General features: G+C 37.5%; 1 protein-coding gene across 9 annotated transcripts in view; it reads right to left on the bottom strand.

The window, feature by feature from the left end:
* The window catches only part of otofa (otoferlin a), a 115,098-nt gene that overhangs the window by 70,511 nt on the left and 19,459 nt on the right, over nucleotides 1-25,128 (bottom strand). For all 9 annotated transcript variants that reach the window (XM_075459662.1, XM_075459665.1, XM_075459666.1 and 6 more), the window contains exons 3-5: nucleotides 18,298-18,386; nucleotides 8,628-8,727; nucleotides 3,332-3,531 (exon numbers count right to left, since the gene is read on the bottom strand). In XM_075459662.1, the coding sequence (XP_075315777.1) occupies nucleotides 3,332-3,531; nucleotides 8,628-8,727; nucleotides 18,298-18,386 (389 nt within the window). The remainder of the gene's footprint in view (nucleotides 1-3,331; nucleotides 3,532-8,627; nucleotides 8,728-18,297; nucleotides 18,387-25,128) is intronic.

Below are 25,128 nucleotides of genomic sequence, written 5' to 3'. Positions count from 1 at the left end.
CTCTGTGACTGCTGCACTGAATCTCTCCCTCTCCTGCTGGCGTGCTCAGGCTGCACCAATACATCTTTACTGAATCCTTGTCAGGTTTTACCTGCCAGGAGAATGTAAGTCTCACAATTTAACAAATATAGGTGATTTAGTTCACAGCAGGATGATGTCAAAAATATTTATTATCTGCTGCGTTTGTCTGTGATTTAACAGCCAAGCAGTTTGCCTTGATTAAAGTGAGCTCTGTTTAATCCTTTAGTGAATTTTATTTGAGGTGATCGGAGATCTGTCGATCAGGGCATTGTAGACACGTCCCCAGTGTTTGAGAGGAGATTGCTGCTCGTTTTCCTATGAGTATTGAGATCAAACTTAATATATATACTTTTAAATACTATACAGGTGTAGATTTATTCCTGCTTTACCCAGACTTTAAGATCAATATGTAATACAATGGCCATTTTTCGGTATGGTCGCTGACATGCCGTTTTTTTTAAAAGTCAAGAGTGTTTCCACAGGGAGTTTGTGCTGCTGTGAGCAAAAAAGACAAGTGAGATAAAAGACTGCAGAATATCTGGATCAAAGCACCGTGTGGTGATACATCACCATGTCACATCAGCTTGTCTTTGAGGACACTCACATCACGCACTGTTGAAGAATTTAATAATAGGCTTGACACACAGTCAGAGTAAATAATGCAAATAAACACTTGTCTAATTAAATGATCATTTTTTACTATAATTCACTATTGAGTATCACTCAAAGGTAAGCCAATCGTGATCATCTCAACAGCTGTTTAAGACTGTTGAAGCTAGTTTCTTTCGTGGAGCATGGCCAAATAATTTATTAATTTAAGAATGTTTCACTCATTCATTTTTCATTTGCAAGAATAAGTGTTCTGTTACAAACGTCGCACAGCCACATGGGTGCAATTATTATTTGATTTGATTTTTTCTATTTCAATTATTTCGTGTTTATGGGTCAAATGAGAGATCAACCCTTAAATCCACACCCGTCATGTGTAGCACATGTGCTGCTGCATGTGCTATTCACCAGATCAGCGTCATGGGCAGTAAAACCACACCTGAGGTGATTTATTAGTTAGTAATAACAAAACCCCTGCAAAGCTGGCTTATTGTGGTGTAGCTGATAGCACAAAATGCTTTATAGGTGCTGCCATAAATCTTCCTGCAGGCACAGACACGAAGTGGGGGGAAGCAGTTGGAAGAAGTAGGATGATCAACTGAGGGTGCAACATCTCATTAAAACGGGATAAGGAGAAACTGGTATGCCTTAATATATCAAAAATATTTTTAGCAGTACCACTGTACAGATAATCAAATTTTATCCCTGAAATCCAGTGTGAAAAAACTAATGAGCTCAAGCTCTTTTCAGAAACATGAATGACCTTTGGGCTGCAGTTGATTTAACAGAAATAGTCAGCAGTGGGTGGGGTGGTCTGTTTGTTCTTCCATTCGTCTTTGATTAAACTGAACAGAAACCTCCATCTCTCCTTCTGATAGGATGCAGAAATACACTGCAAGTCTTGTTTTACACTCAATATGTCAGAAAGACTTTCAGCAGCTTGAACTAATTCAACATGAAATGATAATTTGGCGAGACGAATAACTCTCTATTAAATTGTCAGATGTAGCTGAGTAATAGCTGAGGTGACACTGATGTGAACACCTTGCAATAAATAAAACAGAGTATAAGACCACACATATTAAGGTAAGATAATTAAAAATAAAAACAATAAAACAGCAGCAGTTTGCAGCTTATTATGTTCTACACTTCGTTCTCCTTTCCCTATTCCCCCCTGAAGGAATGAGATAATCATTCCAGGCCTCCTGCACACTCACACCTCATTACCACAAAATGGACAGTTAAGATTGGCTTTGGAGCGGCAGAGCCCAAGACACAAGAAAGTTTTATCTGAAAACACCTAAACCAGAGAAACACTTTGCAGCCAATAATTTGAAATATAAGGATGTGAATGAAAAGTGGCTATTAAAATAAGAGATTAGCGCCTCATTATCAGCAGCTCATTCAGGTTTGTTCCCCAAGACAAAAGACATACAACACCATGTACAATGACAAAGCTTTCCCCCTAAAATAAAGTGCAAAAATACAAATGTATGTTTTGCATAATTAATAACGGGGCAAGTGCTGCATTACATTTTAGCATCATTTAGCAACTTTATTCTTGTTTTTAATGAATGCCTTTTATATTACTTTTCTACAGCACAACTTTCCTTTGTCTTTGCTATCATGTAACAGCCATGGGATGCTCCACAACTTTAGTTCTCTTGTTTTCTCAAGGATGTATTGACGAGCAAAAACTAGAACAAATACATGGGTATGCAACAGACACAGATATACAAACGTGTAATTTCTCACATTCCCACTCAATGTACTGAATGATGAAGGGTTTATAGGTCTGGCTGTGAAGATAGTCTCAGTGAAAATCAATACCACCCACAGATGATGTCATGCACTATTCAGCAAAAAAAACAAGAATTAACCAACCATGCACCAGTACAAAAAGCAGCCTGCAGAGGAGAAGCTCTTACAGATTTCCATACCAAATCCTTTGACCTTGCACAACTTGAGATTTTTTGTCTGTTACTTTGAACAGCCACAGATACACAGCAGATACTAAAATGAGTAGAAATGAAATGCAGGAGTATCACTGATGCGTGTGTGTGTGTGTGTGTGTGTTTAGTGCTAAGAAAACCAAAGAAAAACCTCACCTAACCTGTGATATTTGTAGTTGGGTTAGGGTTTTCCCAAGATTGCCACTACATTATTGTCATTGCCTAAATAATTTACACCAAAAAACATTTTAATACATATGATTAATTTAAATTCTACACCTAAAATTCAGGGCAAAAGGAGGAGGTGGAGAGTGGGGCTATGATTACAACCGTACAAAACCACATAAGAGCTGCAGGTAATAGTCAGAGAAAGTCAAATAGAGAACTCATCAACTAACAACCCACAGGTACCAGCAGTACCCAGATCAGATACAAATTTTTAAGCATGTTATTCCCAATTAACACTTGTACTAGTTTATGTCAATGGGAATTGCTTGTCTGGTGCATAACCCAAAGACAATCTGTTCGAAAATCATTTGCCTTTTGTAAGGTAGTCAACAGTGAAGAGGTGGTCAAAGAAGGAAGCATGATTTTAATCCAGATACCTGGCTGGGTGCAATTGAGGTATGCTGCAAGTATACCTTTTGAATAAAACCTTGGTTGAAAGGTAAAAGGTCAAAAGTAAACCAACAATATCTCACTGTACCATCATGTGATCCCTTTGTGTTGTAGAAAACTGTTAGACTCACTTTCTGAAGGTTGGTATGGATCCCTGTAAGGATCGTCCAGGGGACGTCCCTGAGCCATGGCTTTGTCCTGACAGCAAGCTGTCTGTTTCAAAGGCAAACATCCCATCACGGTCGTCAGGAACATCCAGGAACTCTCCATCGCTCCACACTCCCACTGTGCCATCCATTGGCTGGTATCTGATCCCTATGTTGACACTGGTCTTGAAATAAAAGAAGAGTTGATGAAAGTGAGTGTAGTTGAAGAGGCATAATTTAACTTTAAAGCATATGGATACATTTTACATTTCAAATTACATTATCAATAACCTTTCTGAATCTTATTTTCCTTTAATCTCTACCAAAAAATCTGATAAGAACAACCCCGATTCCAAATAAGGCCGGACGCTGTATAAAATGTAAACAAAAACCAAGATGAAAAGATTTGCAAATCTCACAGAGCAATGTTTTATTCACAATAGAACATACAAAACATGTCAAATATTGAAAGAGAGACATTTTCTATTTCACAAAAAATACTTCCTCATCTTGCATCTTGAAAAGTCGGGGCAGGGGCAACAAAAGGTTGGAATAGGAAGTGGTACTAAATAGAATAAACAATAAACAATCATTATAGATCTTGAAGATCTTACCTGCTAAACATCAGCTAGTCGGTATTGTCATTTTGAGATAAGGTTTTAGCACATAGTATTGTAATATTTATGTCCACATATATAAAACAAGAAGCTGGAAGGCTTTGTTACAAAACCTATCCCAGATATGTCATAAAGTTGCTGCCATCTTACCCTGGGACTAGCTTACAGAGCAACAGTACAGAGGCTTATGTAAACAAGCCCTGCAGCTATGGAAATAGACAGATAAAAAGATACATCATAGTAATATATGTTACATAAAGATTTTGAATATTTAAAATAGCTCAAACATTCAGGGAATTCGTACAACCTGATGTTTTACTGGTGCAGGTCTTTTTTTTTATGACCGTCATTGCAGAGACAGAAAAAATTTTATTTGTCAAAAGTCATGAAACTTTATTAATAAAGATATACAAAGTAATGATCCTAATCTAACTCCAATCTCATCACATACAGTGCCTTCATCCTGGCTACGATATATCGTAACGCACTGGGTGTGAAAGGGTGTATTTTTCTAAGGCAAACAAAGATAGTTTTCTCACCACAGCCTAGTGGTTTTGTCGACTAAACCAAACCAGTCTTTTTATGCAAATCTGACTTAATAAAGAGTGAGAACTAAACTACTTTATTGTTTTCACAAAAAAACAAAAATAAAGGTCTCAAGTGACTCAAACACCTGACTCAAAGACCAACCGCAAAACAGAAATGTTTGGAATTTTGTAAAGCCTTAAGACTTTTCTATAGTGCTGCCTAAACACACCCTAAAATATTATTAGATTTTCAAAAGGTAGACAGACAAAACCAAGTTAGAACAAGAAGTTCTGATTTAAAGCTGCAGTCTGCAAGATTTGTTGTTGTCATACGTAAAGTCCTACTTTTTGGCATTTTAAGAGTTTACATGATCTATCAGAACGCTTGAAGTTGAAAACGGTGACCTCCGTAGTCGCAAAATGCAAGAAATGCTTATTTTTTAACCGAAAAATAAAGTTATTCAACTTCCTGTCCCGCCCCTTCAAAACACATGAGAACTCGTGCACGTAGACGTGCACGCCAGATGCGCCTACACGACTCCTCATTCATCAACTCACCTGTCATTTGCGATCATGGAAGACACAGTAAGTAGACTAGCCCGTAATGAAGTTCAATAGTCCAGATAAATAAGCGTGGGGACGAGCCTACCTTGTATCGCGCGTGCACAATCGGTGATTGACAGGCAGCAGAGCCCAGCTCGTAAACCTGATTGGTTACCTTTTACCGGTCCGGTCAGCAATTTTGTAAACAAACCTGCTGGCTTTGGAGGGACCTAGCGGGACATATAGGGGACCTAGAGAACTCATTTTTTTTTTGTATTGGGGTATTTAATGTACTACTTTCAGAATCCCCGGACAGTTCCAGGCATTATGCTTGAAAAAGAGTTGCAGACTGCAGCTTTAATGGAATGACAATGAGTCATAAGTTGCTGCCCTGTTTTTCTTTCTCTCGAACAAGGTAAAAGAGTTGTTGATGCTCATTGAGCTGGAAAAGGTTATAAAACTTCCTCTGAGGAATTTAGACTGACAGTCAGATTGTGTTCAAATGGAGGAAACATAAGACCCTTGTTACTCAGCAGAAATAAGCAAACATTTTCTCCACAATTAGTTCCAGTTGGCTGCCTGCTAAGTTTATTTGTAGTTTTTTGTTGGACAAGTACCACACCAGATCTTAAATGCAATGCTCCTCATACTTTTGCCACTCACAGATATAAAGAGTTCCATCCTTCCCCCTAAATAATAAATGAATTATTATGAGATTTGCCTTAATTTTTCAAATTATTGTATTTATGCACAAATGTAGGGAAAAAAAATGCAATTTACTACTAGCTGCAACAAATTTAGCAGCCATCAACAAATGTTGGCCTTCTGTATCTATGGTACAGCCTTATGGAGCAGTAAGCGTCACTGCTTCTCTTCATTTTGCTTAATATCACTATCACTATGATTCTTGCATTTAAGGGGTTGGCAATAAGTTAAGCATGGCAACCAATCATCTCTTCTCCTTGTTTTACACTGGGGGAATTAAGACTGACACTTTGATGCAGGTCAGGAACATGACTGGAACAATAGTTTGTCTTTAGTGTCTCCACTGGAGTCATGTCTGGACAAATACTATCCTCTTGACAATGACCTGATCTTTAATACGGAAAGGCCAATTTATTCCTCAGACAAAGACAGATGAGGAGCAAATAAACATGGGGCTTGCTCTCTCTCGTCTCCTCCACCTCTCTCTGCTTTGCGCTGCTTTCCTTACAGTTCATCCTCACCAGGCGCCCACTGTAGTCCACCAGGAGTTATATTTGTTTCTATAGCAACACCAGCTGCAGAGTTGTAAGTGACGCTCTCTGGTTAGTTTTACCGCTTTCTTGCTACAGGGATGTAGAGCAATGAAATTCTTCTCATTTACTCCAACCGGCTTCTGAAGAGATCAGGAAACATCAAGAAAGACTAAACACACTCTGGTCATTTCTTTTTGAGCTTCTTCCCTCAGGCAGGTTTAAAAGTGATGAAAGCACAGACAAACTAGCTGAGAACCTGTTTTTTTCCCCCAGTTGCTGTGAATGCTGAACTTTGGACTTTAAGCATCTGCACTTAATGGATTTTTTAAAACTGTTTCTATTGTTTTTAATTATTCCATTTATTTAATTGCTGATTTAATTTGTGTTTAATTATTTCTTGACAACGCTGCTAAGTTGGTGATTGGTGCCCAACAGAATTTCATTCTGTAGAAATATGCAATGACAATAAAGTATCTTATCTTACTGTGTTTTTCTTTTTTAAGTTTCTGCAAATGTGTGCACACATGTAAGCCCCGGAGCCCCTCCCATGCAATGTGTCAACATCTCAGAAAGCACGCATCAGCACTCTCAGCTCCACCAACACAATTCTGCACCCTGCAGTGGTTTTAAATTTCTTATGGTTTTGTTGTCCTTCACACATCCTCATTCTTCCCATACATTTTAACACTTCCATTAAACTTTCACCACAGAATCACCCTTGCACTCCTCCTTACCACTGAGCTGCTCTCCATTAAGCTGTTCTGAACAAACTCTAATTTCAAATCAATAGAGAATGTCTAGATAATTGTTACTGCTGAGCGTCTGATTGTGCTGATGTTGTTCCCAGAGTGTTGTTTTTCCATCAGATCCTTGTGGAAGTGAGGTTCTTTAATGCCAGGGTTTTTATTTGGCAGCTACATCTGTTATTGGCACCACTACAAGTGGAAAGCCAGATTAATTTCTCCATTTCATTTTCCCTCATGTCCCTTTAAGTGCATTTACATCCTTGGTGGAAAGACAAGTTTATCAATTACAACATTAAACAATACCATGAAGCTATTATGAACAGTTAGAATCCAGCTTTTACCTTTTAATTCCCCATTTAAGGAAGGAAGGAAGATTAATCTTATATCTTATATAATTTTATAGGGTTCCAAAGCCATTTTAATTAATCTATGATACTGTATATACATGTAATGTAATAACCTATTTTTGGTGTCTGTGTGGCATCATTTCCCTTAAATGCATCCTGATATATCTGGTATAATTGGACAGTTTCTGGTCTCTCCTTTAACGAAGCTAATTCTATTTTTGTTCATCCATTTTTATGGCATGTTTGCACAGGGAATCAGCATTCCCAAATGGAATGAATCAAGCACATTAATAAACAAATAAGGGGGTTGAGCTGCCAGGTGTGTTAGTGTTTCATTAATCATATTTGTGTGTTAACCATGCTGCCAACACCCTGGCAATTAATCTCAATTCAGTACCAAGATCAGCTACATATGTCAGGACTTTTCATTCAAAATGTTCTAAATAAGGCAGTAATCAGTTTTTAATATCAATTTATACAAGTGAGTAGCCTTGCAAGCTGTTAGCCAATTATTTGGCCAACTTCCTGGAATGTAGTGCAGTTTCTTCGAAATCCGCCATAAAAGTTGCAATATTTCATTGTCCTACTGCACATTTCAGACTGGAAACAAAATGAAACACAGTGGAAATAAGAGGCTGCTAAAGAAATGGAAGGATTGATTATGAATGTAAATTGAGCTACATGGAAATAGGCTCCAGCCCCCCTGTGACCCTGAAATGGATGAAGTGGGTATAAAAAATGGATCGATAGTTGGATGAATGGATGCATCATTATGTGCATTCCCAGTATCAAAAACCTTTCAACTTAAATGTATAGAGCAGAAACATTTTAAATCCCTTCATGTATCCATCGCCACATAACAGGAGTACCAAGATGTAGTGAAGTAACATTGCTAAACAGATAAGATGGAGGCTCGAGTGCAATGTCTGTGACATGAATGGAAAGTAACCAGCAACACGGAGGAAAGTGAACCAGACGACACTGCAGATTAAGCAGATTCTGAGCAGCAAGTTATTTCTCATCTGCAGTTATTTCTCATGCTGAATGCATCTTGTCAGTGTTATCACATATAGTTCCCACATTGTACATTTCAGAGCCTATGCTTTTCCGTCGATAAATAAGTTAAATCAGTAGTTTTATATGCACACACCCCCTTTCCAAGCACAATTTCATGATATCTAAAGAATTTTCAAAGACTTGAAGCAACTTCTTGTATAACCCCTTTAATTTGCAGATTGAAAGCAGTCCACTTTGGGAGCTTACCTTTATCGATGTGTTGTTGTCATCGATAAGTGTATCAGTCAGCTCCAGATGTCCCTCCTCAGCCACCTTCTGAAGAACCATACAGAAGGTCCCAACCAGCCTGCGGGAAAACGGTAACAAAGAGCCGCATAATGTAAACAGAAATCCAATGATTATGGGATTTTTTTGTCCTTTGCGTCACTTCTGTTGCCCATCAGTCCCCCTCTGTTTTAAGTCTTATTGAGTCATTGTCACATTGCCTCTGCCTTTATGAGTAACACTAGAAAATACTGACAAATGGTATTTTCTATTCACCAGAGGCATCTGTTCTCCACTGTGTTTTATTTCTCAGATTATGGAGGTGATTCTGAGTCATGAACAGACGGTTGTGTGCTCAGTGTGAACACACTTTTATCACTTGAATGTCACACCTCAAAGTAATGTGGAAGAAGTGGCTGGCAGCTCAAATACACACAAACTCACGCAGACACACGAGCAAACACAAAAACTGTGCAAAGTGTTCATGTCACTTTATAAGGTCTCACGTATTTGCTTTTAAAGACACATGGAATTAAAAAGCATCAAGTGTTGAAACATAAACAATAGGTTATTCAAAAAGTATAAACATTTCATTGTGTGTCTCTGTTTGATTATACAAAATTTGTTGATAGAATATAAATTAGGGGAATTTAATTTGTTGTATATTACAAATAGGCAATATCTAGGACTGCTATTCAGGGAAAAAAAACACAAAAATGTTCTGTTGGTTGTAACTGCTAAGTAAATTTCATATCTTTACATAACAAAGATACTCTATAATGTGCCATTAAGTTTTTTGTCCTTTATATCCCTTGTAAAACACAGACTGCAACATTCTTGCTTAGAGCTGGCAGAAATGTGTAACTTTTAATGTAACATATTTAAAGGAGTAACGTGTTACCTTGTGATTGATTACCTGTGGGGGATGTCAAATGAGAGAGCACCAGACTGAGCCAAAGGCCGAAGTGAAAGCTATCTAGGAGCCAAAAAATTTGCATTTATATCAGTATAATTTGGTGGTGGGACATTGCTGCACCTGCAGCAACTCTAGCAATAAAAACAAAGACATAATTAGCAGGAAGTTCAAGGCTAACAGAGGGTGAGAGGCTCCTTACTGTGGTAAAAAAAAAGCATCAACGCAGCACTTTATCGTCACATGGCAAACAGTTGTTTAAAATATCATATTTTGGAACCTAAAGAAATAAAGATTTGGATCCACAATTGCCACTTTAAACAGCAAATGTTCGTGGCTGCTGTGCACCAGAAAGATTTCACATTTTAACACTTGAATTAGAATAACTGCTCCAGTTTGGAAGTTGCAGCTTTTAGGATTTAATTGAAAAACTACTACCAACTATTGGCTATTCTATCACAGAAAATTAAAAAAAAATCCATCTCAAATAGTGTATGACTGGTCTTCAAACATTTCTGACAGCTAAATCTCTAAAGTCTTCAACACATTTCAGCGCAGGGCAGCAATTCTCAGCCACTTGTCTGACATCTTTACTAGTGGCCCCAAGGATAACTAAGTACATAGATGAAGACTCACAAAGCACTCTTTCTCTTCTTGCTGTATGAAAAGGTTATTCTTTACTTTTCTCTTACAAAGCTGGCTGTTACTTAGAGTTTGCAAGAAAAGGAAAACCTGTCTCACTTTGCCTTATTTAAAAGGAAGGCCAATTGCAGCAGAGGCTTTGAGCTGAGATTAAACCCAGTTTAAGCATTTACAACATATTCTGCATTTAATTCTAAGATTTTGTTCAAAGTCATACTTTTAGACAATAAGCCTATTATTTACTAAATTATCAAAACCTTAGTCTGATGCAAAAATTGCCTAAATAACATGTTGCTTTTTATGTCCCTATGTAAACAGAATCTCTATTATTACGGGCTCATGTTTGAAGGTACCACAATAACAGTGTCTGATTTCAATTTGCTTCAACATCAAACTTTAATTACAATCAGGATTTGATGAGGATGGAGGCCCAGGACAGGAACAGGTAGTCAAACAGGCAGGGCCAAAAAAACTCTTTACAAAAAGAAAAGAAAAAGAAAGCAATAAAAAAAAAAACAGATGTGGGGAAATCAGCTGAATCAAATTAGGTGGCCAGGGAGCACTTCAACTAGGCAAGCTATAAACATGGAAAAAGTATCATTTTTAAACCAGTGATCACATAATAATGTGTCTGAAAGTATGCAAAACATCTTTGACAGATCATGAACTTTTCACAGATCGACATAAGTGCACAAATATGTGATTTTACGCATTGCGGAAAACTTTGTTATTTCCAGAGGAGGAAATGCAACAGAATAAGACTTATTGATAGATGCTCTTACATATATGAGATTTTTAGATGCATGTCATTGCTGCCTAAGGATCCTTGATAAAGAAGCATAACAGTGGGAAGAAACCCAGTACAGTCCCTATTCAAGCTGTAAATTGGAGCTGGTGAATAATTTAAAGAGTTTCCTCCATAACCATGTGTTGTTTGCAAAGCTATCAGCTACACATAAAGAATATGTAGTGCCATCAGCCATAAGCCACAACCATATACCAGTTCTGCTATAAGCTACACAGACATGCCTCAGATAACACATATACTGAAAATAAAGCTATATTTCACATTTCCCTGTAAACTTAACTTTCAGGATAATACATCTTCAGAAAAAATATTAGGTGCAGAAGTGCAAATGCCTGACTGGATACGAGTTTCCAGGGATAGATAACACAATAAAACAATGACAAGCAAGCAGTAGCCAAATACACAGACACACACATACACTACAGGGGACAATGTGAGCTTCCCTACAGGACTATAGGATGCGACAAATGAGAGGGAGTAAGTACAGCTCATACAATGACACAGACTACACAAGCACACCTGTCGTCAAAATGAAAAAACACAAAATACCGTGTGATTAAATTTATGAGCAAAGACTATCAACAAAGGCAGGCTGCTTCTTATCAGTAGGCATATAAAAAGCAAGGGCCTGTTATTACTCTCCCCCTTTACCTGTATTAATCCTTCTCCATCTCTATGTCTCCTGCCCTCATCTATACTTTTTGTTTTCTCTGGAGCCATTGATGATGAATTCCACCTTCCAAAGTAGAAAGTGCTCATGTGTCTGCAGAGCCTCGATAATGAGGTAAATTCAGACTTCCACAACTTAACTTTACTTTGAATTCCCTTATTCAAAAAGTAAGTTATTCCCCTCCCCTCAGGTGTTGATAGATGCTCACTCTGGGAAGGTGTGTTTCTGTTAGACTCCCTGATGCGTAACTCAACTTAACAGGCTTGACTGTGATGTGACCAGGAAATAGAGCCAGAGGGGATTTGAATGCTTTTGTGCAGGAAACTTTTTCTGCGAGGAAGATAAATCTCAGGGCTGCGTCCTAGTAAATGCAAACCCACTGCAGTATAATCAACTATTTCCGTTACCAAAAGAGGTGATCAATATGTTCAGGACTGCTTAGAAAAGCAAATACTCTGAAATTTCCTTTCAGCTATTGTAGCACATGTGCAAGTGATGAATAATTGAATTGAGCAGGGCCTATCATGTTCTAGTTCACTTTTTAGCATTTCAAAGGGTGGCATTCATTATTGACAAACAATTTACTTTCATCCTCTCCATAATTCAGAGCTACCTTCCCTTTCAGCTTGTATTTTTGTTCTTTGTGATCCTCCATTTTTTTAAAATAAATCAAGGCAGGACAATGATGGAATATTTTGCTAAGGTGAACTTGAGAAGAGGTGAGAACAACTTTGAAATGGAAAATATCTCTCATAAAATTCTGTGTGTGAGTGTCAGGGCTGACCAGTGTGCATGGTTGATGTGGCCTTTAGAAGTAAGGAAAAGTATAAAGGAAAACGCACTAAGCATTGCCCCCACTGGTGAAGAGAGGGCAATCACATCTCTTGCTTTGTGTTCAAAGATAAATATCTATTGATTCACAAGTGTTTTCTAATTTTCACAGATTCAAAAACACAGATGAGCAAAATACAATCACACAACTGCAAGAAAGAAAGTTAGGTTTTAGCATCAGTGTCCATCAACATGTCACTCCAGTCTGAGAGTGGTAGTATGGTTTAGTAGCTCTTATTGCAGTGATGCCTTAAGGCAGAGTGCTGTTCCAGCATTACGATAGCCATGTGCAATGAAACACTCACAAAGAATCGTACATACATACTTTATGCGTGCGATTTTTTTTAATTCAAATTCCTTCTAGTGGAAAGAGGAAGAGAAGAAGAAAAGAGGGTTGGCTACTTTTGAACAATGTATAACTGAGGGATGTCCATTAGTACGTGGCAGCATTAACATGGATCATGTGGTTTTGAAGACTGTGAAAGTGGATGTGGACATGATTTCCTGTCACAGTACACTTTAACATTCATAGTAATATAGTCAGGTTTTTGGAAATTTAATCAAGAATTATATAAAATATTGGCCTGGAGCTTATGTTCATGTCTGATGGATTAACCTACAACCTACATTACAATAATATTCTAAAAAAAAAAAAAAAAACATTTGGTGAACTGTTGGCTTTAGCCATAAAGCAATTCTGTGCACTAACTGTGCAAGACAGGTTTTATCATGTCATCATATCAGCCAATTGTAGATCCAATGTGAAGATGTAGAGGTTTATGAGCTATGAAATTAAGAAAAAAAAGGAAAAAATAATTAACTGATTTATCATTATCTACTGCACCCAAAAGATTATGAATTGTAGATCAGCAATACAGATCCATTCATCTTCAAACCAGCTGGAAAAATAACTAAAACAACAAGAATCCGCAGCAGAGGCAGCAGATCTGTGAAGCTAAGTTTGGCCTGACAGCAATGGCAACAATGGGGAAATGTTGTCCTATTGACACCAAACATATCTTCAAGTGATCAAATAGTTAACTAAACTCAGTCTAGACCTTGAAAGTTCAATGAGGCATACTGCAATTCAGTAAAGCAAAGACTCCAGTGTTTATGCTCGTGGCAAAATCCAGACAAAAAAGGCACAAAGCATTTGTTAGCGAGCTTGGATTTGAAATGTGGGATGTAAACGGTCTCAAAGAGTACATTATGCAATTGTTCTAGTCAGAAAAACCTAATTGCTTGGCCACTGTCTGTCCTGTGGGAAGTTTATGACTAGTAAGCAACTGTATCGATAAACAGTCTCAGATAAAAAGGAATAACGTAGGTGGTGGGGGAATAAGTGCTGAAAACCAGAAAGAAAAGAGACTCCTCCGAGTCTTATTTTCTTTCAGAGGAAATCGCTTATGGCTAATCTCAAAAGCAATTCTAAAGATAAAGATAAAATAGCACTAAAAACATCTAGCATGCTGAAATTTAATATTCACTCACAAAACAATTAAGAAAAGACAGAGTACTGCAGTACTCTAAGTTAAGAAAAAGTATCACATATTGCACTTTTTGATCTATGTGTGTTTGAATCACTGCAGAAAAGAAGTTTTTGCTGCACTGCTTTCAGAAACAAGGCCAGGATCAACTTTGTTCAGGCCAGTCCTCTGAATGAAACACCTCACTTGAATGAGACCAGCCAGTCGACTGACTAATTTAAATCAAATGGTCCCCATTTTTTTCAGAGGGCTAAAAGAAGGACGGCTTATTATTTATAGTCAAGGACATAAAGCTTAGAAGGAAAACCAGATTCCCCCGCTTGTTTTTCCAAAAGACAATCTGAACATGATTAGTCCTGATATTTCTCAATGCTGTTATAAGGAACTGATAATTATTATATTCAAATAATATAACTAAACATTACCAAAACAGGGCTATCTATCATCAGATCTATCATTAGAAGGTTGTTTTTCAACTTGAAAGAATTTCAGTTTTCGGAAATTCCGTAGTGTTTTCTCTCTTTTGTTTTTTCTTTTTACTTTCTTTTTACCGTATTTATCTATTTTGACTAACTTTGCTGCGCTTTGCATCTAAGAGCCATTATGTATGTACTTAAGAAACATTTAGGTGACTTGCACGAGTTGTATTTACTACCGTGGGAGTCACTGATCTCAGGTTGGCAACAGTGACTCTGGAAACCTGTGATCTCCAGTCTGCTTCAACACAGAGTGCACTGAGGGGGGGCAGAAAATTAAATGAACGCGTCTCTCCCAGCCACATGGGAAAACAAATAATAAAACATGGCATATAGCTCCTACAGCACAGAGGACCTAATGCATCACTGCCTACTCTTTGTGTTGTGGTAATGTGATCACACTTAGGGTTGCAGGGCGTGACACACTGGCCTCACAGTATGTTGGTACTTAGTTATGAAGTAGATCAGCTATCATGATAATGATGTTGCCGGTGGGCATATGGAGCAGGTGTGAGAACAACACCAGCTATGACTCACCTTGAATTATTTACTCACTTAAATGTGTGTCAGGTTGTGGTTACATGTGTGTGTTTGCATCCAGCAGCATTTCTACTTCAAAAATCTCTATTTGGTTCTTGCTTTTTTTTTCTGTGTTTTGCATGAAACAATAATGAATTTTGTGCTAAAAGCGCATTTTTTTGCGTTGTTGTCTAATTGGCTTGACACAGTGATAAAAATCAAGTGCTGCTTTGTAGCCTGTTTCCAGGCCTCTAGGGAGACTTTCTGATTAAAGTCAGTGCGGTGTTACTGATGCCTTGTTCCATGGCTGGAAGAGCATCCAGGCCAACAGACGAGGTTTTTCTATATGTGGTCATTGTTTTCCTATGTCACAGCCAGAAAAAGCAAACTGAGGGTGAGTTTGGTGCTGCTGTAAAGGTTGTTCTGTTTTCTTATTCAATGTCGGCAACATTTTAGGCAACAAATAGCCCCTGTGTAAAATGCCCCCTTTTATTTTTTGTAGTATTTTGGTCATATTCTGTTTCCTTTTAGCCATTTTCAGCCATGTCTTTACAATCTCATTTTTGTTGTTTCTCAATTATTTGTGGCCATTATCGTCATGAGTACTTCATATTCTATTACTGTTGTTTTCTGACTTGTTTTATCATTTTATGTCTGATATTCTTCACATCTAATTGTTGATTGTTTAGTGTCCCAGTTTAGTCACTGCTTCACATATCAATTGGTCATATTATTTCTTTTTAAAAATCATTTAGTCATTCTTTGTGTCTCATGTTGTTCATTTTTTGACCGACATGCATCTTATCATAAATTTCATTGTAATCTATTTCATGGTTATGGTAACGGAGCTATTCAATTGAAAATCAACATGTCAACCTCATCACAAGAAATGTCAGAGGTTTGCCAAATATAAGGAATTATTCTCTATTGTCCATTAATGTTGATACAAATTTATAAGTTAGTCAGTCAAGTAACTGTTGAGTTGTAAGTGGGCCAAAGAATGAAACGAATAAACAGACAGACAAAGAGTGGCATCATGTCAGACCCCCTGATATATGATTACACAGAACAGAATGGTAAATAGACCACTGAATAGAGACAACATTTTTGTTTGAGTATAAAGAGAGTTGGGATGCAAGTTGATCTTCCGCTGTCCTGAACTGTCTGACCCTCTAAAAAGGATCACATGTGTCTGTGAAATGTTATGCCTGTTTGCTTCTGTTTTACTCCACACAATGACACCATAAAAACCTCAATGACAGTTGAGAGCCCCCTTGATGTAGAGCTAATACAACATCTGTCTGCACACCTGTCACTGACTTTTTAGCTCTCAGATCTCCTTGTGAGTGGATAAGAGATGAGTCACCAGATTCAGTACATATATTCACAAACAGCTACAATTACAATTGGCAGACATGAAGAGGTCGCTTAGATAAAATACCAAGATGGGGGAACACACACATGCTTTACCACCTTCACACATACGCGCAGTGACAAGCGTACCGAGTTCTGATCCCTGAGTGGGTAATGTAATCTTTCCTCAGTCCGGGCCATTATTTTCGTATAAGGAACATCAATCAACTCACACAAAAAAAACAGAACAGAACAGAACAAAACAAAGAAAAAAAGAAAAAAAGCAGTTGTAACAATCTGATTGGGTTTCAGATGGACAGACATGTAGACCTATGCAGATTTTTTTATTTACAATGTTTCCCAGGGATTCAGTGAAAGCACAACATTAGGAGCAGCAGCCCAAACATGTCTTTCGTCTGTGTGATTTCAGCCGCTTCAGAAGACGAAGAAAACTCGGGTACCAAGGTAACACGAGCCATTACATGGTTTATGTATACAGGTGAACTGACTAAAATGACAGATGAGGGTTTGAGAGATATCTGAAAAGCACGATGACAGGGTGACAACAGAGCTCCTTGTCATTTATATTGATAACAGCGTGTGGTTGTTTACATTTGTTTTGACGAAGAACAGCAGATGGTAGATGGTTTGAGTACACTGTTGTCTGTCTCTTCTCTGTTAATATGTTTTTTCTGTTTAGCTAATATAAGTGTAGGCTACTCCCTCTCAAAGTTACTTCTGTTGCACATTTCCTATTCATAAATGATAAAGTTTATGTTGGTTGTACAGTGAGGAGAGTTGACTGAAGTTAACTTTATTCAAGTTAATATGTGGTTTCTTCCACTGACTGAGCTCTTATGGGTTATGTATTCGATTTCAAATAGTCAGAGGAGCTATGCAAACTCTTGGAATCTAAAAACAGCATTTCGAAAACTTTTCACAGTATTCTGATGGAACGGTAAGGTAAAAGAGTGCTGATGGCATGCAGAAAGTGAGCAAGTAACATTAAAATAAGCTCTTATTATCTTTTGTTTCAAATTATTCCACTCTGAAAAAAGCTGGAAGTGGTCATGATAGAAACTAGATGTCACAAATCAAGTACACATTCATACTACATTCATACCTTTGTCTGTTATAAATAATACTAATCATAAAGTTATCCAGATGTGTAGAACTAACAAACACAGATTTAAAGCAAAGGTAAACTGAAACTGACAAACTCTGTATGTTAAAACTGTTAAAACACAATGCCACTGACTAACGAAAAAGATATGTTCAGTGCAAGTTCCCATTTGTAGTCCACCACAGTAGCCTGTGTGTTTTTCATGAGCTTATTGTTTGGACAGTTTGAGGTGACAAATGTGCCAATAACTAAAGCTCTACATCTATTTCATTACCTCTACAACCCTTGATGTGAAACTGATTCATGGCCAGTTTTGTGGCTTGCAATGTGTTACGCAGACAATTTCATCCATTTAGGGAAGCTCTCTGGGAATTCAAGCTTGTTCTCCCTCAGATGAAAAATCTGCACCATGTGTCAGTTGGCATTGGTCACAGGCTGTGACAGAAATGCAGGAAAGGCGCTGAAAGCACCAACAGTTTACTCTGAAATGCTGTTTGCTGAACTGCAACTCGTTCTAATTCCCAAGACGCCCCCTGGATACGTGTAAAATGTACTGGCTTCAATGCTCCTGATATATTAAATGAAGGACAGGTGGGAGCAAATCACAGAAACATGTCACTACCATGGAACATCAATTGGTACTGATTTGTCTTCATTAAGTAACTGTTTGATATACATTCTACATCCTGTTTGGTTAGGTTCAGAAGTCAATTTCCTAGTTAGACTTAGGCATTAAAAGTCTTTGGTTAGGTTAAGAAAAGGTGTGTGGTTCGAACATTCTTTGAGGTTAATGTAGTAGAAGAGGCATGAAGTAGAATACTGCATCTCACCTGTTGGAAAAGACTTTGCTGTAATTGTAAACTTGGATTTCTAGCATCTCGTTTCCATCCAGCCTGCTTGCAATGGGCCATCGAAATGTCTGGAACAGAGATAGAATATCACTTACTAGAAGCAATAAAATGAATAAAATACAGGGAAATATTAAACAAAGTCCATGATATCCATTGAGATACTTTCAAGAGGCTTGCTTGCTTTGTCCAGCCAATAGCAATATTTGAATTATATATATATATATATATATATATATATATATATATATATATATATATATATATAATATATATGTAATAAAAAGTTCCATTCACTTCAAATGATTTCATCCAAACATCTCTTATTTGTTGAGTTTCTTTAAATCTATATTCTTCAGTTTACTTTACTTTACTTTTTTTTTTTATCTATTTACTTTGATTATCAATTTGAGAGCTGAGAACATTTCCTGGATGAGAAATTTCATCAAGAGCCCAAAAGAAGAAAAAAAAGATTGAATTTCTTCTAATTAAGCTTCTAGAAAAACATGAAAGACAAGCAGATATTTCAAATATCAAAGCCAGTCAGCACAAATGAGCAGTTAAGTCTGTTCTGCATTCTGAGAAGAAGGAGCAATTTAAACTGTTTGGACCAGGTCAGTGATTTAGATCATTCTGGACTGACTGAGCCTTTTTCAAGTCCCTCAAGTGCAATTTGAAGCACATTTTGATGATACCTTGACATTTATCAATAAATTTGAGTGTTAATGACCCATTCCATCCAACAAAATAGAATGTTATAAGTGATTCCATTAAATATTTTCATGAAAAGAGAAGATGACGAGGATGCAAATGCACTGTAATATCATAGCTATTCCGATGAAGCTTACAGGTCAGATACAGAAAGATGAAAAATCGAAAAACAAACAAGCCTGAACCCTTAAAGGGGAACTGCGGTATTTTCAACATTAAGTCTCTTTTATGAGTCGTCTGCAATGTTTTAGAACCCCCCTCACCGCTTTTTTTAATTTTACTGCTGTCTCCGGTATTTGCCTAATTTTGATTCATCTCAACCTGCTTCAGAATGGCAAGCATGGTGCATGTCCAAAAAGGTCCGTAAAAGCACCATAAACGTCCGTTTTCAAAATCATCAACTCACCGGAGTGGTTACTGGTGTGCACTGGTAATCCATATCAAATTTCATGGCGAAAAGTTGCTTCTGTCGTGTTTTATTTGGCAGCTCGTTCATGCTCGAACTATTTTCTTAGCCACCTCACAGCCGTGGATAAACTTCCGCTCAGCAGTTGAATCTGACTTGCTATACTCCACACCACTTGATGGCGGAGTAATATCAACGAACATCCAGTCTTCCATAAAACTCAATGGGATTTACAAATTGTCAAATAAAACACGACAGAAGCAACTTTTCGCAACGAAATTTGATATGGATTACCAGTGCACACCAGTAACCTCTCCGGTGAGTTGATTATTTTGAAAACGGACGTTTATGGTGCTTTTACGGACCTTTTAGTTTGCCCCATGCTTGCCATTCTGAAGCAGGTTCAGATGAATCAAAATTAGGCAAATACCGGAGACAGCAGTAAAATTCAAAAAAGCGGTGAGGGGGGTTCTAAAACATTGCAGACGACTCAGAAAAGAGGCTTAATGTTGAAAATACCGCAGTTATCCTTTAAGGGATGGAGAGCCTCTGTTATTCCAAGGTAATGGTTTGGGTCAACTTATCCGCTGAGAAGAAAAGGAGCCTTAATGTTTCCCAATAATGTATAATAAAGCATTTCTATAGCAATGGGTTATCTGTTCGGATGACAGTGCCTCCATCCATACCACACGTAGGCTCACTGAATGATTTGATAAGTACTAAAATATGAATATGAGAGCTTTTATGGTCACCAGACCTCAACACCTTTGGGAGAGCTTTGCAAATAGTCAATCTACTTTGCAAAGCATTTGAGATAAGAGCAGTCAGACACAAACTGACTGGTCAGCAAGCCAGTAGCACATCCTCTGAGTGGCCAACAGCATCAACTCAAGGCACGACAAGACAGTCAGCGACCATGCAAACAATAACAGTGGCTGTTTTCAACATAAGGAAACCAATTCATTTTTTAAGAATATTAGAACAGCGCAATGATACCACTTCGGCCCAGGATGAAACACTCCTAAAAAATCCAGTCTGATTATCTATTCTTCTGTCGTACTGTTTTATTAATCTCCATAAACATCTCCAGGTTACGTAGCACTAACTAAGAATATTACTATGGGCAGCCGTGGCCTAGTGGTTAGGGAGGCGGACTTGAGATCAGAGGGTTGCAAGTTCAAGTCCTGCCATTACCTCTCCCTACACCTCTATTCATGGCTGAAGTGCCCTTGAGCAAGGCACCTAACCCCACATTGCTCCAGGGCCTGTAACCAATACCCTGTATCTAAATAGATGTAAGTCGCTTTGGATAAAAAGCGTCAGCTAAGTGTAATGTAATAATAATAATGAATGATACTAACCTTTTTTCCTATGAGATGAAACAAGAAGTCAAGCAAACTGTTCAGTAATGGAAAAAATAAAATGTGTTAGCTATCTTTGAGCGAAAAGCCCCTGTTGTGAAGACTGAAGGATAAGTGGAATTTCACTTAATTACCCCTGACAACAGTTTGAAGATTTCAGGCATCTTTGAAATGCTAAAAAAAAGTGTTTCAGATATTTTCATCAGAGATCTCCTTAGTGTTGTGAACTGATACAGTAGACAAGTTTTAAGCACTTTATCTGACTCAGAAGGTACAGTAAAATGAGCCTGGATACACTTCAGTGACTGATCGAAGGCTTTTAGATACTTCAGTCCAATAAAGTACCTTATAGGATAAAGAACAGGAAAGACAGATTCATAAACCTTGACATGAACATTTTTGGCAAGAAGTATGTTCCAGTGTGATACTTCATTAATGTACTTTTGAACAATTTACAAGATTCAGTTTGATTGTCTGAGCCTATAATATGATTTTAATGTGATTAAATGATCATGATATAACTGTGTATCTGACAAACATGATCCTGAAAATAGAAATGTATTATTTAGATATGTAGTTTTCATCAATAGATATAGACGTGGGGTACTATGAGACTGAGATTTCATAAAATGAGTGAACACAACAATTCATTGCTTTTACAGCAATCTTTTACTAGTGGTGAATTGTCTCTACTTATTTTTTCTTTTCTTGATTCAAAAATGATTTGTGTAGTCACTTATATCACACAAACTATTTCAATGCGTTGTATAAAAACATTTTAACCTCTATGAGACCTGCTAACCAAAGATCAAACTGAGAAATATTCACAATTCTAATATAATCAGCATTTAATGTAACATAGAAGGTATGATAGATGTGATAAAATCAACCAATTGTAGCACTTAAGTGTGTTCTAATGTGTTAACGAAGTATGATATGGCAACACAGTTAGGTTAAGAAACATAAGCCATTATTATAAAGGTTAAGAGAATGATGAATAGGCATGCTGATACACATTCAATATTTCTCTCCTTATTACAGTACCATGGAAAGAGGCTATATGAGGGCAAGGGGGATAAAGGCTGCACAGGTGATTTAAAACTAATTACCCCCCTGTCATTTTTGGCCTCTTATTCAAGAAAACACTGCAGGCTGTAAGACAAGAGATCCATCAGGATTGTCCCATTGCTGAATCCTGGGGCTCCCACATGCTAGTTTTTTACCTGCCTTCAAGGATCTGTGGCCATGCATGCGTATGTGTGTGTGTGTGTGTGTGTGTGTGTGTGTATGCCACTGCATCATACCATCAGACTGCGCTTTCTACCCTGAGGATCTGCAGTCTGCACTTTCTTTTCTCTGAAATCAGCCAGATGAAACCAATAACGTTGCCTCTTTCTTTGCTTTCTCGCCACACAACACTCAGAACCTGCAAACATCCTCATAGTGACGGCCCGTGTCTGAGATTATATGGGTGACACAGCCATATCACATTTGTTTTACAACAAAAATCTCCTACAGTTTGTTAGAGCAGTTGTGAAAAACACAGGGAGGCCCCAGCATGGTATGAATGTTGCACAAATGACAGTTGGCACAGCTAATGGAGGAAATTATGCTTTTCTGCACACATACCAGTGCATAACACACACACAAGCTCAAATGATACACACCACAATGCGATTATGTGTTGCTCATCCAACACCACAAACATTGTGCAGATATATGCTAATTAACCCAGAGAAAGAGAGTCACAAATTCTAATCTTTGCCTGCACAAACAAAACATCGTAAACAACAAAACTGCACTGTACGAGTATGTAAGTGCAAATTCCCTGTTTACCTTTTTTGCAATATACAAACACAGATGCACCAGATTTAAAGTTACAGTGTGTGACAATAAAAACAAAAGTGTATTATATCAATAAAATTATGTTTTAATTAGGATTTAGTTGATAGCCTGAATTAAATGCTATATACTTATTACCTTAGAATGAACCATTTGTATCTGTTAGTTAAACAGGTCCCTCTACATGGGAGAATGACCTTATTACCACCATAAAAAGCACATAGAAGATTTGTTCTCTTCAAAAAGGTGTTGAAGAAGCAGAAAATTGAGAGATTACTGGTTGTGGATGCTGATTTCTGAGAAGTTTGAGGGTATACATTTGAGAAATGGAATATCCTACTTATTACATGATCCAGAACAGGTAACTGTGCATTAAGCAACCACCTTTAAAAAAGCAAAAGGAGGTAAGTTGGCCAACAGATGTAAATGCTATTTGTCTGTAGATAGTGGATGGACAGCGTTTGAGATGATTGCTATGTCAAACTTGACCACAAGATGTCAATAATTGTTACACACTGTTCCTTTAATGTTACGGTTTAATTACGTGTATCTGTTACACGTATCTATACCCTTTGCTTTTCTTCCTTTTCTGTAATGATACTTAGAGCAACTTATCTCTGAATAAAAAACACTTAAACCAGAATCAAAAAACAAAAAAGATAACAAAAAAGATAAGACTGTTTATATTGCCTAATACTTTCACAGCCAGCATGAGAGGCAAAAAGTTGTCAGCTGTGTAAATACCCGCTGAGTACATACAAATGGAATTAGACTGGAGAATCCATTATGGTGAAAATCAACATTTAGTGTGTTTCAACAGCAATCTAGACAAATAATTGAGAGAGAGAGAAAAAAGAGATAAAATACACTTTCAACATAAAGGTGCAAAATATTTAACATCAGTCAATTTAGGCAGTTTTACAGACTTCTGACGAACTAGATATGAAAAACTGTGAAAAATACATAATGGCTTATACTTATTTTGACGTTAAAGCCCTTTTGAGCATAGTTTTAATGCAAACTTAGTCCGAATTTCCTTTATCAGACTCTGTTTATTTATTTAACAGGTACAACAGACATTAATAAATAAAATGGTTATATGATGGTTTATTTAGCCAAATGGTACATTTCTGTAGTCTGCACTAGAAAAATTAAAGTTTAAACATATTCAGAAGCAAGCGGTCACATCCGTTTGCTGAACAGATTCAGATACCTGTATTAGGTTCTTATGTTTCACGTCATTTGAGATAGACATTGCAACTCAGAGCTGGGATTGACATAATACCAAAGTTGACGGCATTCCAGTTAAAAATTGGAAAATCAGCAGGAGTTTCTCAATAACCAGGCAAGCTATTGACGGGCCAGCCTCACACCTAGATAGTGGCGCATGCAGGGCATGTGCAGACTTCATGATTTTCATAATGTTAATAGATTAGAGCACCCACATTGTGAGATGCATGTCTCAGCCACAGGCGGGCCTTCGCATTTGGTAGTCGTCATATTGACCTCATATCAGCAAAACTGTGTACCATTCAGTGGGATTTCAGTGTGAGGTCAACATATGACCTGCATGAAAAATATAACTTACCTGGTATGATAATGATTTATGATGACATAGCCCCATGCCTCCTGATAAGTAGGTTTCTCAGAGCTTGCACATATTACCAAAAGGATATACTGTTCTGTTACATGTTTCAATCTTGCAACCTTATGAAATGATGCAGCTTATGTTGTGCTGTGCTTATAGTATTGGTACACTACTTCAGATTGTTAGCAGTGTCATTAGCATTAACATGTGAAGCTTAAGTTAAGTAGCAGCAAAATCATTTTAGCTTACGACATGATGCATGTTACTATTGACCAAATCCAGTTACAAGAAACATCAGAAACAACAACACAGTTCAACTTAAAGGTATAAATGTGTGGTCTGTTTGCCTCCCTCAGCTTCTTGCAGTTTGCTCCTCAGTCATTCAAATCAGAATGTGGAGTCTCCAAATGTTTTTATAGAGCAGGAGGCATGGGATGTACCATGAGTAAGGCACTATATAGGGGTGTTCCGAATAATGCAGCAGAACTGCTCTTTTAGATCAATGATTAGATCTACATGTGAATGTTTTGTGTCTAAATATTCCCTGTGATGGTACCGTGCTTCCATTTATAAATCTTGGAGTAGAAGTTCCTTCTGGAGTTGTGGCTTAGAAAGCTAGCAAAGACTACAGCACACTAAAATAAAACACCAGGTGAAGCTTCCTCCTTTCACCACTCAGCCAAATACTACAATTATAATGAATGTGACTGTTCTGAGGTTGGAGCTTAACAAACTTTAACCTCTTCCCTTTCTGAATAATACCAGCCATGTATTAGACGAAACTTTGCATTTGTTACCATTACCATCACTGTGTTAAAAAGGATTGTGCATGCAGTTGCTGCGCTGTAGCAGCACCACAGCAGAAATGTTTTGATGTGAAAGCAAACTTGCAGTCGTGATGCAGC

This window comes from Odontesthes bonariensis, chromosome 24 (genome assembly GCF_027942865.1).
Source record: "Odontesthes bonariensis isolate fOdoBon6 chromosome 24, fOdoBon6.hap1, whole genome shotgun sequence".
NCBI lineage: Eukaryota > Metazoa > Chordata > Actinopteri > Atheriniformes > Atherinopsidae > Odontesthes > Odontesthes bonariensis.
Note: the sequence above shows the minus strand (reverse complement) of the source record. Positions and strands in the feature narration are given on the sequence as shown.